A 20,729-nucleotide genomic window follows, 5' to 3' on the forward strand; every position below is an offset into this window, starting at 1 on the left:
CTGCAAGGGAGATGGTCGATGGAGCCGCGCAGGCGAGGGCGTCAGAGGACGTTGCCACCGAACCATTCAATGCAGAGGGGTGCCAGCCGCTGGAGGTCGCTACTGGAGAAGCTGCACCAGGAGAGGCACCGTCGGAGGTGTCAGCCACAACAGCTGTCATGGAGGACCGTCCAGAGGGCGCCGCTACGACGGACGTCGACACCAGCCCACTCAAGATGGAGGGGAAGCACACCACTACGCCAGGGCGGAGAGCCATGGCCAGTCAGCCGGGAGGTCCCTTGAAGCCTGCGGCTAACAAAGGTGGCAGGCGACCAGCTAAAAGCGTCCTGGTGGCATCCGAGAAGGGCGGCGTTCGCCCCAAGCCTGCGTGTCACGAAGGTGGCAGGCGAGCAGCTAAAAGCAGACTGGTGGCGTTCGAGAAGGGCGGCGTTTACCCCAAGCCCGGCAGGCCTGGGAGCAGGCGACAAGCCAAATCCGCGTGTCACAAAGGTGGCAGGCCTGGGAGCAGGCGACAAGCCAAAGGCAGACCAGAGTCTGTCCGAGATCGGGGGCTGGGCGCCAACCCAGCAACCCCAAAACCACTCAGAAGGAAGTCTGAGTGGGTGTGGCCTGACATGCGAGCGCCCGCTCGGAAAAAGAGAGGCAGGGTGCTACGTCAGGTCACTTCAGTTCTTACCGCCAGGATCCAGGCAGAGAGAATGCTTCGTCCTGGTGGGGCTGGAATAATTAGAAAAAAGAAGGTGAAGATAAAAGATAAGCCTTCTTCACCCTCTGCGGAGGAAAGCAAAGTCCCACGCTCTTTCTTGGCAGCGGCCAAGAAAAGCCCGCAGCTGGGTGCTGCTGGAAAAGCAGTCCCACTGGCGGTTGGTGGTGCCAGCGACGTGACACTGGCGAACGAACTGACACTTGCGCTGCCACCCTCAAAGTAAGGGAGCAGTGCGGACAAGAAGCGAAAAGACGCCATGCGAGGTGTCTAAAAAATCGAAATGTCTTATTTGAGCGACTGTTTACATAGGAATTTCGAAATACATTTTGTAAATGAATGTATCGTTTCTAGGATTTACAATATTACCACAGAAGAAATAACTTAACGCATAATGAAATGTATTAAGCTACTTGTAACTTCCAAAACGTCCAAAATGCAAACAATGGTTGGAAAGTTCTTCCGCCCAACAAAATGTATTCTTTACTGATGTTTGACTCATGATCTGAGTAACCAAACCGTTTGAATTATTATTTGTTGATTGTATAAGAAGCATTTTTGTATGTGTGCTTGAAGTTTAAGTTAAGGTTTCTTAAGGTGAAATTGTAGATCAACTATTTTAATAATCTTTTAACCCTTTTGCCCAAATTGCAATGTCAGTTACCATGGCAAAATGCCCTAAAATAGGACATTGACTTAGTGGTAGGAGAGAAGAAAAGACAAGACACGTGGGTGTCAAACAAATGGGCCCTGGAGGGTTCATGCGTAAATGTAGATAATAACTACAATTAAAGTTAATTTGTCCTGGGATTTAGGAAAAATCTCAGGGATAAACTAGTGCAAAAGAATTGTTGCTAAATTAAATTGGTCATGATTTACTGTGAAGTAAAGTCAATTTGAGATCAAATATTAGCCACAATGTCCAAAAAGTATTTCAAACAAATTGAACATTAAGTTGAACTGTTAATTGTTTCAGTGTATGGGTTTGGAGCCACTTAGAGACAATGTGTGAGCCATACTAAACAATTGTTTTACCGAGCCGTTATCTAAAGAGCCAAAAAGCTCACGAGGAATGTTTTGTGTGTGTCCTGGATCCTAGATCAGACACACAGGTGGCAGGTGTGGAAATAATCTATGATTATGAAAGATAATTGTGGATTATTATTAATGATATAGTAATGTACTTTGTCATCTGTCCTGTTGGAGAATACATGTCCCTTTAAGTTGAGTCTAGCAGGCCATATTAGACCCCCTGGTGAGGTAGCTGCTTCAAAGGGCCCCTTGCATACCAAGCGGGGGAAGGTTGTGAGATAAGAAACAATAGGTGGACAGGGCAGAAGGCCAGAGCTAGCCGGCCCTTGTGTGATGTGTAACAAGAGACAGGACCAAGCGCAAAGCCTTGTGGGTAACCAGAACGTCCTGTTGCTTAAAGATCTGCCCTAAAGGCGGACCTTATGTGTAAAGTTGATATAATAGCTTGTCTTGGGAGAAAGCTTTTAGATTCGATGAGCTGTGCTAGGATATGGGACCTAGTACAGGTTGCTAACAACTTGGCGAGAGAATGGATGGACTAAAGTAAGTGAGAATTAACTATGTAACGATTATAACTCTGATGTGTTCATAATGGGATGAGGATTCACGTCATTTAATATTGTTGTTCTCTGTGTTTTGTTTTCTTACAGGTTTAATAACCTAACCGGTCTGTCTAAGTGATGTAACTAACGTCTGTTTATACCTTAGCCTGACGCTGACTTAATGAACCAGCGCCAGGTCTATCTGTAACTGACCATGTAACTTATGTATTCGATTTATGTATTATGTGTGATTTAGTGAATAAATATCTAAAAGACAACTGATTTGAGTGATTAGCTTAGAACACCAACCTCTCTCGAACCCTTTCAATGGGTCTAGCGATTGTAGCTTAGCTGCATCAAACGCAGAAAGTGCGATTTGCTACAAAATTGAACACTTAGTGTAAATAACTCACTTACTGTCATGTCTCTACTAATCTTGACCATTTGACCCAGAATGTCAAAAATAAATTAAAAAACGGACAATCGGACATATTGAGACACAGATATGAAGTATATAGAATAGCATAGTACGGTATAAGCACACTACTCCTGTGTTCACAGCCACCTGCTTATATTTCCTCTTCTATGTTTGACGCAGAATGCTCTGAAAGGAAATTCCATTTTATACATGTATACATGTATTGAAAGTAACCAATTTATTTTGCCCATGGTGCATGGTGTCATAGACCAAATGGTAAAGCCATACAGGCACACATTTACAGATGCTTTCATTCTAATCCAGACACATGATCAAATCAGGCCCTGGATCATGTTGGTCCTGCTTTGGCGCTGTCTGGGGAGTGATCCAATTAGCTAATAGCTCCCAAGGAGATCGGTCCCAGGCTGCAGCAGATTCCAAGATGGGAATGGATTATCAAACCGAAAATACAATAATACTGCAGATAAATCTGGATTATTAGAATTCATTATAATCCAAAAAGCACATTGACTATTCACCAACACTAACAACATTTCAGTGATGGTACCAAATGACGCCTGATGGTGGCCATTGCAATGCTTATGCTGCAGAATATAGCTGGTATAGACTGGAATACATAGTGATTTTTGCACGAATGGTTTCTAGGTTGCCTTGTTTATGTACCACCTTTTTAAACCAAGGTTCCAGTGTACGTCACAATATGAGAATTTAAAAAGAGGAAGAAAGAGACAAATACTAAGTCCGAAAAACACAAATTATAAAAATATCAGACCAGCATCAGCGACATGCAAGAGAAGAAAACTGGATCTTGAGTTGATAGTTAACTGTAATGGCCAGCTAACATCAGTAACAATACTAACATAATATTTAGAACAGTCTAAATAGGTGGACTCAGTTAAACTCCATCAAGATGACAAGGTTATTTTTTGCATTTCCTGAAAAGTAACCGTTTTGAACATACAAGGGTTCCACCCGACAGCGACGATACCCAACTTCAACTACTTTTCAAATAAATTTCCCAGTACCTTTAATCTTCTTCTAGTGTTAAGGCTCTATGCATTGATCCCATGATAAATAGATAAGTTAAAGGGAGGGAAGCAAATAGATTTGGGGTTTACAAGCCCCTAGCAGTAAAGTGTATGGGAATACCATTCTGTTGGAATAAAACAAGGTTGGCCACCCACACACTGAACACACTCAAATCTGTCTATTCCCTGCTAAATCAAGTTATAATTGAGAATTAGACTATATCCAGGGAGAGTTAAGACTGTATGAATATCCCTTTAGCATTCCACAATATGAGCTGTACAGACTGAGTAAAGCAAGATGCTGTAGCTACACAGTATTAATGCCCTCATGTTCGGAATGTTCTGAATCTGAAACAGACTACTTTGACTGACAATTAGTGAATATATGCTGATGTTCTTTCTATTCGTTTTTTTTGTGCATTTTGGATACAGAAAATTGGATTCCAGTTGAGGCCCACTATGTTCTTTAACCACTTGGACCCTAGCATCCATAGTCTGGGTGAACATTCACCCAAAATAGCAGATCTATGAGATTTTAGATCAGCAGATTTGGAGTACAGGGGGGAAAAGAACCGACCAAGTACTCAGGTCAAGTTTACTAAGACTAGAGGGTTTAAGTGGCTAATAGAGCAGTCTGATAAAACTGACAACACGTCTCCTTTATCAAACCAGCGATCTCTGCACATAAGATGGCAAAATGCAGAGCAGCCACTAGGCACAATATGGCTTTGACCATCTCTCATAAGCGCTGACTAGAACACCAGCACTGCTGTAGAAGGAGACATGAGGCTGAGGACGCTGACAACGCCGATTAAATATTGACCAACTCCTTGAAGGGCCTTCCTGGAGGCATGTTTGTGTGTGAGTGAGTGTGTGTGCGTACGTGCGTGCGTGCGTGCGAAATTGCATCAATTTACAAAAGATCTATATCTATTTTTAGAGTGCATGCTTTGAGGAGCATCTGTGCTCTCAGCATTCACAGTTCGCACACATCTGCATAAAAGGGTGAGTGGGGCAAACAAATACGCAATGTGCATTGCACTGCAATGAGTGCGCATATGCAGCATGGGCTTGTATAATGCATACTACTGTAGGTGCACGTATGCGGGTGAAAATGTGACTGCATGTTTTGTTTCTGCATGAAATCATGTGGTGATACTTTATCTGTGCATGTGTATGTTTGTGTATGAGTAAGTATTTTTGTGTGTGTGAGAGAGAGAGATACTGTAGGTGCATATTTGTTTGTACTATGTATTGCTATTGCTATTGAGAGATCTACAAAATCACAACGCATTGCCTTGCGGCGCTCAATGCGTCATGTGAGGTTGTGAGGTGCTGTTTTGCTACTGCATTTTAAAAAAGAAAACATGAATACAATTTATGATGTTATGAAAAATTGGTGATTTCTTTTATAATCACTTAAACTTAAATCGATTAAAACAATTAGTTTGATTAACTGTTGCACCTCTAATTGCTATTACAGTATATACTGCAGTGGTGGAAAGTAACTAAGTACATTTACTTAAGTACTGTACTTAAGTACAAACACTTTAGACCTATTTTATACATCTGCTATTTTCAAATATTTTAGTACTTGTACTTTTGGTACTTTAAGTACATTTTGATGCCAATACTTTCATACTTTTACTTTAGTAAATGTTTAATTCTGGACTTTGTACTTGTAACAGAGTATTTCTATATTGCAGTATTGATACTTTTACTTAAGTAAAACATTTCAGTTCTTTTTCCACCACTGATTACAGTATATACTGTAACACATGTGCGCCCTCGCATCAGGAGCACATCTCTCCCAGTGGCACGCAGAGCATCAGAAAAAGGGAAGGGAGGTGGACTCAGATTCTGACAGCAGCCTCATTTGCATTTTAATTAAGCAGCTTCTGTTTGTTCCCTCCATCTGGCCAAGCCATGGCCCCTGGGGGTCACTTGTACCACCATGCTCATGCACGACTTCACTAAGAATACTACAGGTTACAGGCTAATGTATGGCTCTATATATAGTATGTACATGTAGGAATGAGGGCTTGGGAGTCCTATCCAGACTCCATTGAATTTCTAAAGTTAAAGGACCACTGGTGATCTGGCATGTTTATCCCACTGGCCACGACTGATGGTATACTTGGCATTAGTGCTGACCATTACCTAAAGCATATACAGTCGTTTGTTAGATTTACAATATTGTAAAAATGTTATATTCAAGACTTTTTTTTCTTAAGATTTATTGGACGTATTATGGATGTTTTCTTTTGACAGAATATGATGACTTGACTGTGACGGACTAAGAGTTTATGGTATAATGTTGCTCTATCTGTATTTCTTTGTTGATGCTGCTATGTGTTTTAAGATATCTTATCTAAAATCAACACCCTCATCTGTTCACTTAGTCATTTGTCGCTCATTATGAGAGGCACTAGGGGCAAATTTGTCAACATAAATGAAGAAAAAACTATATTATCTTAAAGGGACTACACCATGAATTTTAACTTTTTCTTCTTTTATGTGTGTTTTTGGTCTCCCCTACCTCTCTTCTATCCCCAAAAATACCCCAGTTTGAACACTCAGGCTTTCACAGCAAATCTGGGGTTTTCTGTAAATTGGTCTCAAAACAGGCCAAACTGATTTGGTCCCTGACGTGACGTCACGTCAGGGTACAATCCCTCCCATTTTTTAGTTCCAACCCCCCAAAAAAATGTGTTTCTATTTTTTTCTTATTTTTATTTTTTTACTTTTTCAACACAGAACCAGGATATAACATGCATACAAACTGGCTCAATAGCGCCCCGTGCCAAACAGGACAATGTGGTACTGCAGGTGAGAAGTTAGTTGGAATGAGTATATCTGAGGCTTGATTTGAAAAACGTTTGAGGGACATAAACAATATGATATTAACTATATATATTTTTTTAAATTCATGGTGTAGTCCATTTAAATTTGTTATATTCAGTCTGTAATCAGTAATACTGTTCTTACCATCATATCTACTAAATATTAGTTAAAATCAAAGCAAGCTTTTGATTCAATTACTTAATGGTTTAGATTTTTTTTTAAAAACCACAACAAAATGTAGCAATACAGCGCCGTCAAAATTAACAATAAACTGATGAGAGGGCCACAATGAATTGGCTATGGGCACGACAATGCTCAGCTACAGCAAAGTATTAGTCCCTATAATGCAGACAAAGCTTCAAGCATGCTCATACAGCACACTGGCACACCATAATGAGCCCCATCGATTTCCATGTGCTGCTTTCATGTATCCATTATCAATATTTGATTATCAGTTGTGTGTGTGTGTGTGCGTGCGTGCGTGCGTGCGTGCGTGCGTGCGTGTGAGAGAGCGGTGGGGGTGGGGGGTGGGGGTGGGATTTGGGCAGACCAGGCTGCAAATGGGTCCTATGGGGATAGGAGGGCAGGGCAGGCAGGTGTGTGTGTCTGCATAATAGTTAGAGAGAAAGAAAAACAGTGAATAAGAGAGGGAGTAATAGAATATAGTCGCTGTCCGGCCGGGTACCTTGTAAGTCCAAAATCGTTACTTTTTCAAGAAACTGATAAAAGTGTTCCAATGGATCTAGTGTTGTTATTATTTAGTCACAAGGTCTTTTTTTCAAAAATAGCCCATCTACAAGCTCACAACGCGTTGTTGAGAGTTTGTAGATCGGCTATTTTTGCTACTTTTGTGTGATAGTGTAGCATGATGGAGTAGGACATTCATTCACTCCCAAAACCCCCAAAAAATAAATATGGAGATATGAGGTTTCTGCCCGACAACATACAATGCTGGCAGTGTATGGGGAGGATGCAGTAATGACCCTCTGGGCACAGAAGAATGATTAGGGCCCGCCCCCATCCTTCATTTATGAATAATTAATTTGGAATCTTCCAGTTAGAGAGGAATACTGGCTCATTACAAGGCATTATGTACGCCAGTGTCACGCAAGGTGTCAATCAAATGACAGCCATTCATGTGCGACTAGTCATCTCCGGGGGTGAGAGTGATGGCGGGTGTGTATGTGTGTGTGTGTGTGTGTGTGTGTGTGTGTGTGTGTGTGTGTGCGTGTGTCTGTGTGTGTGTGTGCGTGCGTGCGTAAGTGTCCTAGGAGATGGGGGTTCGCAATCCATCAGAGAGAAAGCGAGAGAAAAACAGAGGAGAATTTTTAAAAGCATCTGTCCCTGGTTTTAGCAATTTAAAATGTTGCACGCTAAGCTACAAGCTAGAACTACATAGAGCACAGCAGTACATGTAGCAGCTAAGCTACCTAGCTGTGTGTGTAGCTGGCTCTATGCTGTATTATTAATGTAGATCCAGGCTCAATGTTGTCGCTCATCCTACTATAATTCTAGTAACCTCACGGTGGTGGTGGTGGTGTCTTGGTTTGGGGGACTCTTGATCAAACTGCGCATGCGTCGTTGCCAGGTTTCGCGAGAGAAACAAGCAGCAAGGTCTATGAAAACGAGACCAAACCAACGAACCCTATACCACCAACATTGGCCCTACAGCGCTTAAAGTACGCCGACATGACAACACCGAGACCCCGCCCACTCTCAGCACAATTATGTCCACAGAGAGGGCGGGTCCCCAAGCTCAGGCTGGGGGAGGTGGTAGGTGGAGTGTATTATCCTGTCCAGGTATTGCAGCCAATGGGAGCCTGGCAATGGACGCACCTGCAGCCAGTCAGGCAATCAAGGGGAGCCTTTAAATAGCCGGCTCACAAGCCGGCTGGAGAGTCAGTTTGGAGGAATGAGGAAGCAGGCCACGTCACTCTGTTCCACATGGAAGCGAGTAGGAAGGACATCTTGCAAGTGAGTACAAGACCTAACTCCAACACTTGGAACCACCTTGGATGTACTTATACTCTGGTCGCTCACCTCGTTTCTCTCTCTCCCTCCCCCCTAGGCCGACTGAGCTCCAAACCTACTGAACCCTGAAACATATAGTCACTGCTCTCTCTCTGTTTACCCCCCAGGATTGTGGAGCCCCCACCTGTGTGTAGTGCATGTACAGGCCCAAGCCCCGGACGGGAGGATTCCTAAGTTACTTTTGCCCCAATTCCCCTTTCCCCTAATCGTTTGAATAAAAGACCATTTAATTTAACAAGCCATCTGACTCTGAGCCTCTTGTTTTATTGTGAATCTCACCTGTATTCCCCTGGGTTGCCACATCTTGGTGGAGAACACGGGTACCCTCGGTCCGGCGATACAGATTCACAATAAAATAAGTACTCGTGAGTGAGACACGCGGCGTAATGGAAAACGCCTTAACCCAGCTTATCCAGAACCAGGTCCAGCAGGCTAAGGGCCTAGAGGCCTTACAAGACGCTATGACGAAGCTGGGCAAACATTTGACTAAGGCAGAGAAGCTTACTGAACCTAGCAAGGTGCTCACTAAACAGACTGCCGATGACGACATTGAGGCGTACCTTGAAGTTTTTGAGAGAACCGCAGAGAGAGAGCAGTGGCCGGAGGCGCGGTGGGCAGGCCTGCTGGCCCCTTTCTTGACAGGAGAAGCACAGAAGGCCTGTCGGGACCTCGCGCTCACCGACGTGAATGACTATGATAAATTGAAGGAGGCCATCTCAGCCCACTATGGGCACAACCTCCAATCCAGAGCTCAACGGTTCCATACGTGGACCTACGACTCCACCGCCCCGGTTCGGTCGCAGGTTGCCGCCCTGATGCGCCTGACCCGGGCCTGGTTGGTTATGGGGGATGGACCCCCAGCCTTGGATCGAATCGTGCTGGACCGGTGCACTAGAGCGCTACCAGCAGATGCCAAACGACACGCCGCTCAAAGCTGCCCGGAGACCGTGGACGCGCTGATAGCGTTACTTGAAAACCACCAGGTCACAGTGGAGCTGATGCGGAGCAGTCGGCTGGAGAATCCGCGCCCGGCCCGTTCTGACCCCAGGGGAGATAAACCTCAACCGAGGAAGTATGACATGGAGGCCCCAACCCAGACCCATACCACCCGGGCGGGTGCACCCCGGGCACCACCACCACGGCCCCCTCCGGCATCTCGAGATCGTCGAAGGTGCTTCACCTGTGGCCAGGAGGGCCATTTGTCATGGAATTGTCCTGGGAATGAGGAGTCCATGCCTACGGAGGGCCCACCGGATCCACCACAGAAGGGCGGTAGCTACCTCACCACTTGCTGGGCCCATGAGGGCACAGAGGCCCCCAGGCTCCCCGTTAAAATAGGGGACCGGGATGCCGAAGCCTTGTTGGACTCCGGAAGTTACGTAACCCTCCTCCGGCCCGAACTGGTGACCGGCGTCCTGGGGCCCTCTATTCCCGTCTCCTGTGTCCATGGAGAGACCCGGAATTATCCCACCACCCACATCAAGATACAGACCACCAGAGGTTCCTTTGAGGTCTGGGCCGGAGTGGTCGACAAACTGCCAGTTCCAGTGCTGATCGGGCGGGACTGCCCCATTTTCTGGCGGTTGTGGGGCCAGAAGACTGTCGACCACAAGAGAAGTAGTAAGAAGAGAAAGCCCCGCCCCCCGACTAAAGTAAAGCGGATGTATGCCTGTGCCGCTCCGTCCACTGGCCCCCTGTCAGCTGGATCCGAGACAGATGAAGAGGCTCACGCACCAGCAGAGACCCCAGGGAGGGAGGACACAGGGCCCGACATCTCCTCGTCCGATGACAACTTTGCGGAAGCGTTCTCAGAGTTCCCCCTGGCGGAAGAAGAACCAGGGGTCCGCCATGGGCAGTTTGGGACGGCCCAGCTCGAGGATCCGAACCTGGAGCAGGCCAGGCGAAACGTGGCCGTGCTAGAGGGGAAACGTGTGGAAGGGGTGAGTGTTGTCACTTTTCCACATTTTGCTGTAAAAAATGGACTGGTGTACAGGGTGGTTAAGGGGGGGACTGACATTGTGGAACAATTGCTCGTGCCAAAACGTTATGTTCCAAAAGTATTGTATCTGGCACATTCACATCTGTTGGGGGCGCATTTGGTGGTGGAAAAAACCTATGATAGAATCTTGGGCCGCTTTTACTGGCCAGGTGTAAAGAGGGCGGTCCAGGATTATTGCAGAAGCTGTGCAGAGTGCCAGAAAACGGCCCCAAAGGTACAATATCGAAATCCCTTGATCCCTTTACCCATAATTGACACGCCCTTCCAGAGAATAGCCATGGATATAATAGGTCCCCTGCCAAAGTCCAGTAAGGGACATCGTTATATCCTGGTCATCATGGACTATGCCACTCGCTACCCGGAGGCCGTCCCGCTGCGGTCGGCGAATGCTAAGGCAGTGGCCAAGGAGATGTTCCTCCTCTTCAGTCGGGTTGGCATTGCAAAAGAGGTCCTCACTGACCAGGGGAGTTGTTTCATGTCGCGGATGATGAAGGAGATGTGCAAGTTGTTGAAGGTGAGCCAGTTAAGAACATCAGTCTACCACCCGCAGACTGATGGTCTCGTTGAACGTTTTAATAAAACCCTAAAACAGATGCTGAGGAAGGTGGTTGATGCTGATGGGAAAAATTGGGACCAGCTAATGCCTTATGTGTTGTTTTCTATCCGAGAGGTTCCCCAGGCATCCACAGGGTTTTCCCCATTCGAATTGCTGTACGGACGGAGACCCAGGGGCATGCTGGATCTGGCCAGAGAGGCCTGGGAACAACAACCATCACCTCATCACTCCGTTATAGAGTATGTTGACCAGATGCAGGAGCGGATGGGTAAGATCTGGCCACTTGTGCGGGAACATATGCTGCAGGCACAACAGGCCCAAGCCCGTGTCTACAACCGGAACGCCCAAATACGGGAGTTCCAGCCTGGGGAACTTGTCCTCGTCCTTGTCCCAACGGCCGAATGCAAGTTCCTCGCTAAGTGGCATGGGCCCTATGAGGTAGTAGAGAAGGTCGGTGAGGTCAACTACAAAGTGAGACAGCCCGGGAGGAGAAAGTCCTGCCAGATTTATCATGTAAACCTCCTTAAAAAATGGCACCCCCCTGATTGTATTCCGATAACCTCATTCCTTGCAGGAACCCCAGACCCTGTCCCCTCACAGGTACCTCTAGGCCCCCAACTGGCCCCGGCCCACCGACAAGATCTGGTAGAGCTGTCTGGCCAGTTTAGAGATGTGTTCTCCGACCTGCCTGGACGCACCGATGTGATACAACATGACATTGTCACCAAGCCAGGAATGAAGGTGAGGCTCCGGCCTTATCGGATCCCGGAGGCTAAGAGGGAGACCATCAGAGAGGAGGTAAAGAAGATGTTGGAATTAGGGGTGATTGAGGAATCACACAGCGCCTGGTCAAGCCCTATTGTTCTAGTTCCAAAGCCAGATGGCACTGAGAGGTTCTGCAACGACTTTAGAAAACTAAATGAAATCTCCAATTTTGACGCCTACCCTATGCCCAGGGTGGACGAGCTTATTGAGCGGTTAGGCCCCGCCCGCTTCATATCTACCCTTGACCTCACCAAAGGATACTGGCAGGTGCCCCTCACTGAGGCCGCCATGGAGAAGACGGCCTTTTCCACCCCTGATGGTCTGTACCACTACAGGGTTCTGCCGTTTGGGGTCCATGGGGCACCAGCTACGTTCCAGCGAATGATGGACCGAATCCTACGGCCCCATCGTGAGTATGCTGCAGCCTACTTGGATGATATAGTCATCTATAGCTCTGATTGGACTTCCCATCTAGGCCAACTGAGAGCTGTCCTGGGAGCCCTGCGGCGAGCGGGCCTGACGGCCAATCCCAAAAAATGCCACCTGGGCCTAGAGGAGGCCCAATATCTGGGCTACACGATAGGAAGAGGCGATGTGAAACCACAGCTCCGGAAGGTGGAGGCGGTAAAAAGTTGGCCTAAACCAGCCACTAAGCGTCAGGTAAAAACATTCTTGGGCCTAATTGGCTATTATCAGTCCTTTGTGCCTCACTTTGCTACCATTGCAGCACCTCTAAATGAGATGACCAAGAAGAGCCTCCCAAATCATGTGGTCTGGACTGCCGAAGCCGAGGAAGCGTTTGCCACCCTCCAGAAGGCCCTATGCATGGAGCCCGTTCTGAAGACGCCTAACTTTAAGGAACCCTTCGTTGTGCACGCCGACACCTCAGGGACAGGGGTGGGAGCTGTACTGTCTCAGGTCCAGGTTGGTGAGGAACACCCAGTTGTCTATATAAGTCGTAAATTGCAGAAACACGAACTGAATTATTCCACCGTAGAAAAAGAGTGTTTAGCAATTAAGTGGGCTTTACACAAATTGCGGTACTATCTTCTGGGCCGGAAATTCACACTGGTGACAGACCATGCACCATTAAAATGGATGTCGACAGCCAAAGACCATAATGCGAGAGTGACACGGTGGTTCTTAGATTTGCAAAATTTTAATTTCACTGTTGAGCACAGGTCGGGCAAGGCCCATGGAAACGCAGACGCCCTGTCCAGGAGGGATGAGACCTGTGGGTTTGTTGACGCTCCTAGCCTCTGCCTGGAGCTGGAAGGGAGGGTGTGTGGCAGACCAGGGGAAACAGCCAGGCCTAGTCCACAGAGAGGGCGGGTCCCCAAGCTCAGGCTGGGGGAGGTGGTAGGTGGAGTGTATTATCCTGTCCAGGTATTGCAGCCAATGGGAGCCTGGCAATGGACGCACCTGCAGCCAGTCAGGCAATCAAGGGGAGCCTTTAAATAGCCGGCTCACAAGCCGGCTGGAGAGTCAGTTTGGAGGAATGAGGAAGCAGGCCACGTCACTCTGTTCCACATGGAAGCGAGTAGGAAGGACATCTTGCAAGTGAGTACAAGACCTAACTCCAACACTTGGAACCACCTTGGATGTACTTATACTCTGGTCGCTCACCTCGTTTCTCTCTCTCCCTCCCCCCTAGGCCGACTGAGCTCCAAACCTACTGAACCCTGAAACATATAGTCACTGCTCTCTCTCTGTTTACCCCCCAGGATTGTGGAGCCCCCACCTGTGTGTAGTGCATGTACAGGCCCAAGCCCCGGACGGGAGGATTCCTAAGTTACTTTTGCCCCAATTCCCCTTTCCCCTAATCGTTTGAATAAAAGACCATTTAATTTAACAAGCCATCTGACTCTGAGCCTCTTGTTTTATTGTGAATCTCACCTGTATTCCCCTGGGTTGCCACAATACTAGACCATACCCGGTGAAGGGCGCAGGCGAAAGTAGTTGCAAAGTTGGGGTTAATGCACGTCCTGTCGCGCGGTTTCTCCCCCGCGCGCGCCCCGTCGTGGCGCCCCCCTATTTTGGGGTACCAAAAGCGTGGGACAAAAAAATCCAAAAGTGAAAAAGAAAAAAGAAAAAAAAGCAACATTTCTTTTTTATTTTCCTGGGGGTCCCCGCGCACCCCTGTGGAACATGGCGGACCCCTTCGCCTGTTTTTTTAATATTATAGGAGGGTGTTGTGATGTATTTCATATAAATGTAATTTCAGTAATGCATTGAAGCTGGTATTGAGGCGGTACTAAAAGAGGCGGTACTAAAAGAGTATTTGTAGTAGTAGTATTTACTCATTTGAAGTACTCTTAAGTATTGTTACTCAATGTATTTTCTTGAAAGTGTTTTTAATGACTTTATTAGCTTTAAAGTTTTTTTACAGATTTTTAAGTATTTTTACTGTTCTTATCAACTTTTAGGTATGTGTAGTGTATTCATCAATCTTTAAGTGTTTTTACTCTTTTTTTCAACTTTTCAGTACTTTTAAGTATTTGTACTCATGTTGAGTACTCTGAAGTATTTTTACTCAAGGTATTTGAGTATTCTCTCCGTCCCTCTCTCTCTCTCTCCCCATCTCCCTATTTTCACAACGCATCGCGAGGCGTTGTGAGCTTGTAGATCAGCTATTTTCACAACGCATGGCGACGCGTTGTGAGTTGATGATGCAACCTTTATTGTGAAGGAACGACTGGAAGAACGTTCATACAGGTTGTTGATAAGATGTTTAACGTAGCTGTTAGCCGTAGCATGCTAATTGCTAACGCTACCCAGTTGCAAATTTGGGGTTAATGCACGTCCTGTCGCGCGGTTTCTCCGCCGCGCACGTCCCCGCGCGTCCCCCCCCCCCGGCCCGCGGTCACCCCTCCCCACGGGCGTATATATATATATATATATATATCAGCACGGAGAATGGCGTAGGCATGTTACTCGCCCGGCCCGGGCCGTCTGGTCATGTGTTTACTTTCCACAGAAAGAATTGTAGACGTAGTCAGAGAGTGGGCGGGGTCTGGGTGTTGCCATGTCGGCGTACTGTAAGCGCTGTAGGGCCAATGTTGGTGGTATAGGGTTCGTTTGGTTTGGCCTCGTTTTCATAGATCTTGCTGCTTGTTTCTCTCGCGAAACCTGGCAACGAAACCTGGCAACGACGCATGCGCAGTTTGATCAAGAGTCCACCCTACCACCAACCACCACCGTGAGCTTACTAGAATTATAATAGGATATATACGCCCGTGGGGAGGGGTGACGCAACACGACCCACGGGGGGGAGGAGGTGGGAAGCCACGACGGGGAGGAGGGGGGGAAGCCACGACGGGGAGGAGGGGGGGGGGGGGCGCCACAACGGGACGCGCGCGGGAGAGAAACCGCGCGACAGGACGTGCATTAACCCCAACTTTGCAACTACTTTCACCTGCGCCTTTCACCGGGTATCGTCTAGTTCATATAATGTTTGGACGGTAGGCTAATTTGTACAGTATATGTCATCTATACATTATGGGGAATTTTGTTTTCGTGCTTTGTTGTTCTGAACATTTACTACTGTACACAATGGGTCCTATCTTGGGCAACGCCTTACCCGTTAGCCTTACCCGTTAGCCTTAGCCGTACGGGTACTGCAGGTGTTATAGGGATAAGACTGGTGTCAGAAGATAGCAACTTTTGCACAGGAACGCCCCTTGCGTAATGCTAAATCCCAAAATAGTGTCTATAGTCACTTTTGGCTAAGATAGGGCCCCACATGTTTTACCTTTTTTGCACACCAGAGGTGGTTAAATATTAGATGTTAGACTCCTTACCTCTCCCTTTTTGACAGTCATGGACTGGCGGCGAGGTGTTGTCTCCTCATTGATGCTGGAAAGGAAGTTCTGAGAGATCCTCAGTGCATCCTGCAGTAGGGGGTGGTCGGGGTGGCTGGAGGGCGTGTGTTTCACCAGATCCTACAGCACAGCACAGCACACACGTATACACTTCTTCAGTTGCGAGTAGTTTTCTGTGTTCAGAGTGAATCTTTTTAATCTCAAAGACCCCCAGTTTGATACGCAGGGGCCAAGGCTTGAATATTTACGATGAGCCCAACACGTAAGCTTATGAATGGCCAGAGTGTGGCACTGTTTTACCCTGCGCCGACCTGCGGTGTCAGAAAGAATTTATTTTAACGCAAGTGAATGGGTTTTTTGACAAACTTTAGACAAAATGTTCTTACCGTAATAAAAATTGTCATAAATTCTATATGCTTCCAGTCGCTAGTTTAAAGTCTCCTTTCAATCATCAGGATATGCGTTTTGCTAAATTATGGTCCCATTTATTCTAAAATTGACGATAAAGTAGGCTATGCTCCAGGAGGGGCGGGATGATTTGATTGACAACCTACACAACCAATAGCATTCATTCCCCGCCCCGCTCTTGATTGACAAGCTACCCAACCAATAGCATTCTTTGGGGGTTGTTTTCCGGTTCCCTGGTCACATGTCTGGTCTCAACCAATAGCGTTTGAGTTCCGGCGTGGCCAACTGTATATATTAAAGATGGGAGGATACACGTACCTGAACTATCGGCTTCATTTTCGGTCTGCAGAAAGCAGGGGAGTGGCTTTGTCCATTCATTTTTTACAGTCTATGATTAGGCCACGCCACCACGGACGCCTTTTTTTATATGATTTTTTAGCCGTGGGACCCAATCTACAGTACACTGTGAAATCCTCAGTGCTAATTAACTCAGAGATTAAACAAATGGAACCAAATGGTCTATTTGGTTCCATTTGTACACTCAACAGAACAGTAAGTATCCATTTAGTTCTGATCAATAATTTAGCTGGTTCTGTTACAGCACTGGTTCTCAGTGTGGGTTCCAGAAACCCCAAGATGTGCTTGAGGGGATTCCAGGGGGTCCCCACTGAGAACCAGTACTGTAACAGACATATTAATCAAATACATGCTTAACTCATTAAGATCTGAGGCCGATTCTACAAATCAGCAGTTCTCAAACTTTTTTGTAATTCAAACTTATTCAACATTTTTCAAACACTCAAGACTTTTCAAAAATTATCAAAAATAGCAATATACAAGCTCACAGCGCGGCACGAAGTGATGCGCTGTGAGCTTGTATATCTGCTATCTTTGAATAGCCAATGCCAAAATCTAAAATGACTCAGTTTTAATGGGTTAATTGAGGCAATGCAAAAACATAATTATCTCAAAAACAAACGCAAAAAGCCCAAATGATAATTTGTGAAATATACACAGAACATAAAGCGTTAAGCATTTTACTATGACAATTGTGGTGGTGACTAAACACGTGCGTGGGTGAAACTACTTTCGCATTCTATGGATAATAGAGAAGAGACGAGGTGATCAGGAACTAGACAACTGTTGTATAAAGAGTAGCATTAGCATTACTGCAGTGCTTGCTCATACTCACATGTAACACCAGTGTGCTGCGAGTGACTCTGTCCACTGGTTTATACAGCAAAGCTATGGAGAGGCAAGAAATAATTCATGTTTGTTTCTGAATTATTGTGAGGGATACGTTGCTGATTTTGAGTACTATTGTCCTATTCTTCTGATATGAGGAGTCATATACATTAAAGTGTGGCAAGGAATACCTGATTACCTGAGTATTCTGTGTATTTAGAGCCTTCACAAAAGGCTGAAATGCCCACACAATGTCAACACATTGTTGATGCGTTTGACGCCATCACAAATCCATAGGTCTAATATTTTATTGAATGCATATTGGGTTTAAATTACGTTTCATACTAAAAAAATCACACCCTGTGTGAAGAGAGTGGTGCCTTTGACGAGCCCCGTATTGATGTTGTCATCAATGTTTGTTTATTGGACATACATACATACGGACGGACACACGGACAAAGTCAGATATAGGAGTGGTTGACACCACTCAAAAATATATAAAAGACTAATAGACATAAAATAGAATTTTAGAAAAACATCGTTTTAGAAAGATTTTACTCCAGGTCGTACTGCATATTTTAACAATTGACTACAAATCACAGTATACTTCATATAGAGGCTAAAATAAACAAAACAAAATCAGCAATGTATCCCTCACAAAAATGGATTTCCATTCATTTTCATAGGATATGGGAATAAACTTGATATTTATTTAGTAATAACCTTAGATGTTGTTTTTTCGTCAGCAGTAATGTAAACTATAACATGAGGCGTAGTCAAACAATTACAATGGCATATGGTCCTTTAACTTGTGCTAAAGCCCGGACCCAATACATTTTCAACGATTATGGCTTACAATATTGGATTTGCCGTGGTTGATGCTAATTACTGTGACACAATTAGCCATTTATTTTGTTAATGTGATAGAACAAAAGGTGGCTTACTCTCCAGAGAGTTCTTGACAGACTGATCCTTACAATCCTTAGTGCTCCTAACCTTCAGGTTCTGAAAGAAAGAAGTTGATATGATGAGTAGCCTAGAAGTGAGGGGGAAACAGACATGCTAGACACAATCCTACTTTGGCTAAGGGTGACTGGTTTCCTACAACCCAGAAGGCAGTGCAGTTCATTATGACTTGAACCCTAGCATCCCTATTCCGGGGGGAACATTTGCACAAATAGCACTGATATCCATAAGCGAGCTTGTAGATCGTCTATTTTCGGCAAGTCATTTGGTATAGAGGGAAAATGAGCGGGTCAACTACATAGCCAACTCAGGTGAAGCTTACTAAGTATAGAGGATTCAGTGGTTAAATAAAGTGAAAAAGTCCTACGATTATCATTAACCATACCAGGCCCCACCAAATTGTGCCATCCTCAGCAGCATTTTCCTAACCATCTCACTCCTATGCCTTAGAGTCATGCATCATTACGTGGACCATTAACAGCTCTCCATGATGGATTCTCTGTCTCTTATCTAGACGCCAAGCTTAATGTTAACTTGTAAGTTCATACAAGATACTAGATGATTTATTGGAAGCTGCAAAATGGATATGACGATTTAAGAAGGTCAAGGCAAGGGCTCTGTATGGACATATATCTCACCATAGAGTTAGTGTCTCACTCTGACTCTTTTATTTATTTGTATTTATATATATGAATTAAATGCATACATGTATCATTGACACCTATCTATTGTGATGCAAATTGATATTGAAATGTATATGTAGCAGTGAGAGAAGTCATCACAAAAGGGACACAATCTCCTACAGTATATGCCTAAATGATAACATCATAAGGTTAAAAACAGGGTTCAATTTGTCAGTTTGTGGTCATCAAATTGTAAAATTGTGATATTATCAAACATAAATATCAAACATATCAGACAGGCTACCGTTCCCAAAAGGAAATGTATGCATTTAATTCAGTCTAAACAGAAGAAAGGAGAAAACAAATCCGCACTGCCAATAACAATGAATTACCCAAGGGAGATATCAAAAGCAGAGGGATGGACCCCCCCACTAAGAATTTAAATATGTAATACATATATATATGCTTCCACAAATCAAAAAACACCGATAACTTGGACTAAATTAAATCTTTTGGATCTATCATTGTTTTTTAGCGTTGTGTCATGAAAAATAAATGCCTTCAAAATCTGGGTCTCTTAAGAATGAAAACAAGTCCTTCAGGGCTTTAGAAATGCTGTATTTGGGGGAATGATAAATTAATATTTCATGTTGTCATGTTTCATCTACTGTATACAGTAGTTAAAATGGAGTGCACTCCATTACTTCAGGGTAAGAATAAGAAAAAGGCCCCTCCAGCTAGCAAAACACAAAGCACCAGCTTAAACCATGGCAACCGTGCTGCTATTAATTCATTCCTAAACACCCATCTCCTGAATGCAGACATGCACACGCACATGCACATATACACACACACGCAAATACGTATTTTTTTGCCCCTGGTACTGTTCAGGCAAAAATTTTGAGTTGAATGAGTTTCATTCAAATGTCGTGTAATAATAAAAGCTGCGTGGGTGAATAATAGTAGGAGGATTTGGAGCTAAAATCACAAAAGAAAATGAGCATAGTACACATGCCGTAGTACATGCCTATTTCCTTACTAATGTGGTGAAAATGACAGCTCTCTGAACTGTGCTTGTTAATGGTGCATACTGTGCTCTGCTGTGAGCCAATCATCCCGCAACATCTGTTTGCCAGAATGACCGTAGCCAATCAAATGGGGGCAGCAGTGGCTCAGGAGGTAAATGTGAGCGGCCGCTTGGGAATCGGGAAGTTACCGGTTCAATCCCTGCATGGCTCCTCCTGGCTTTGTGTCAAAGTGTCCTTGAGCAATACACTTAACCCCTAATGCTCCAGAAGAGCAATGTGGTGCCTTCAGTGGTGGAAAAAGTACTCAAATTCTTTACTTAAGTAAAAGTACCAATACTGCATTGCGACGCGTTGTGAGCTTCTAGATCGGCTATTTTCAAATAGCCTACAGTATGTATAAAATAGGGCAAGTGGTTAATGTATGATTCATAATATAATAATTCATATCTGCAAAGTAACTTAAGTTTTCAAATACATGTAGTGGAGTAAAAGTACAATATTTGCCTCTGAGATGTAGTGGAGTAGAAGTAAAAGTATTGGAAATTGGAAATACTCAAGTAAAGTACAAATACCTCAAAATTGTACTTAAGTAAATGTACTTAGTTATTTTCCACCACTGGGTGCCTTGCACGGCGGCCTCTGTCGTCGCAGATGTGTGAATGTGTTTGAGGATGGGTGAATGTAATGCAATCTGTAAAGCACTTTGGATAAAGGTGCTATGTTAATGCACCATTTACCATTTACCCATCACACTGGCTA

The 20,729-nt window shown here is 45.0% G+C and overlaps 1 protein-coding gene across 1 annotated transcript in view; it reads right to left on the minus strand.

Moving 5' to 3' along the window:
• LOC311038129 (breakpoint cluster region protein-like) overlaps positions 1-20,729 on the minus strand; it is a 123,797-nt gene that overhangs the window by 25,354 nt on the left and 77,714 nt on the right. Inside the window, exons 6-8 of the mRNA XM_084047480.1 lie at positions 18,298-18,358; positions 17,361-17,413; positions 15,740-15,880 (exon numbers count right to left, since the gene is read on the minus strand). Of these exons, the coding sequence (XP_083903606.1) occupies positions 15,740-15,880; positions 17,361-17,413; positions 18,298-18,358 (255 nt within the window). The remainder of the gene's footprint in view (positions 1-15,739; positions 15,881-17,360; positions 17,414-18,297; positions 18,359-20,729) is intronic.

The sequence above is a fragment of the Gymnoscopelus microlampas genome (genome assembly GCF_963454915.1).
Source record: "Gymnoscopelus microlampas genome assembly, chromosome: 21".
Taxonomy (NCBI): domain Eukaryota; kingdom Metazoa; phylum Chordata; class Actinopteri; order Myctophiformes; family Myctophidae; genus Gymnoscopelus; species Gymnoscopelus microlampas.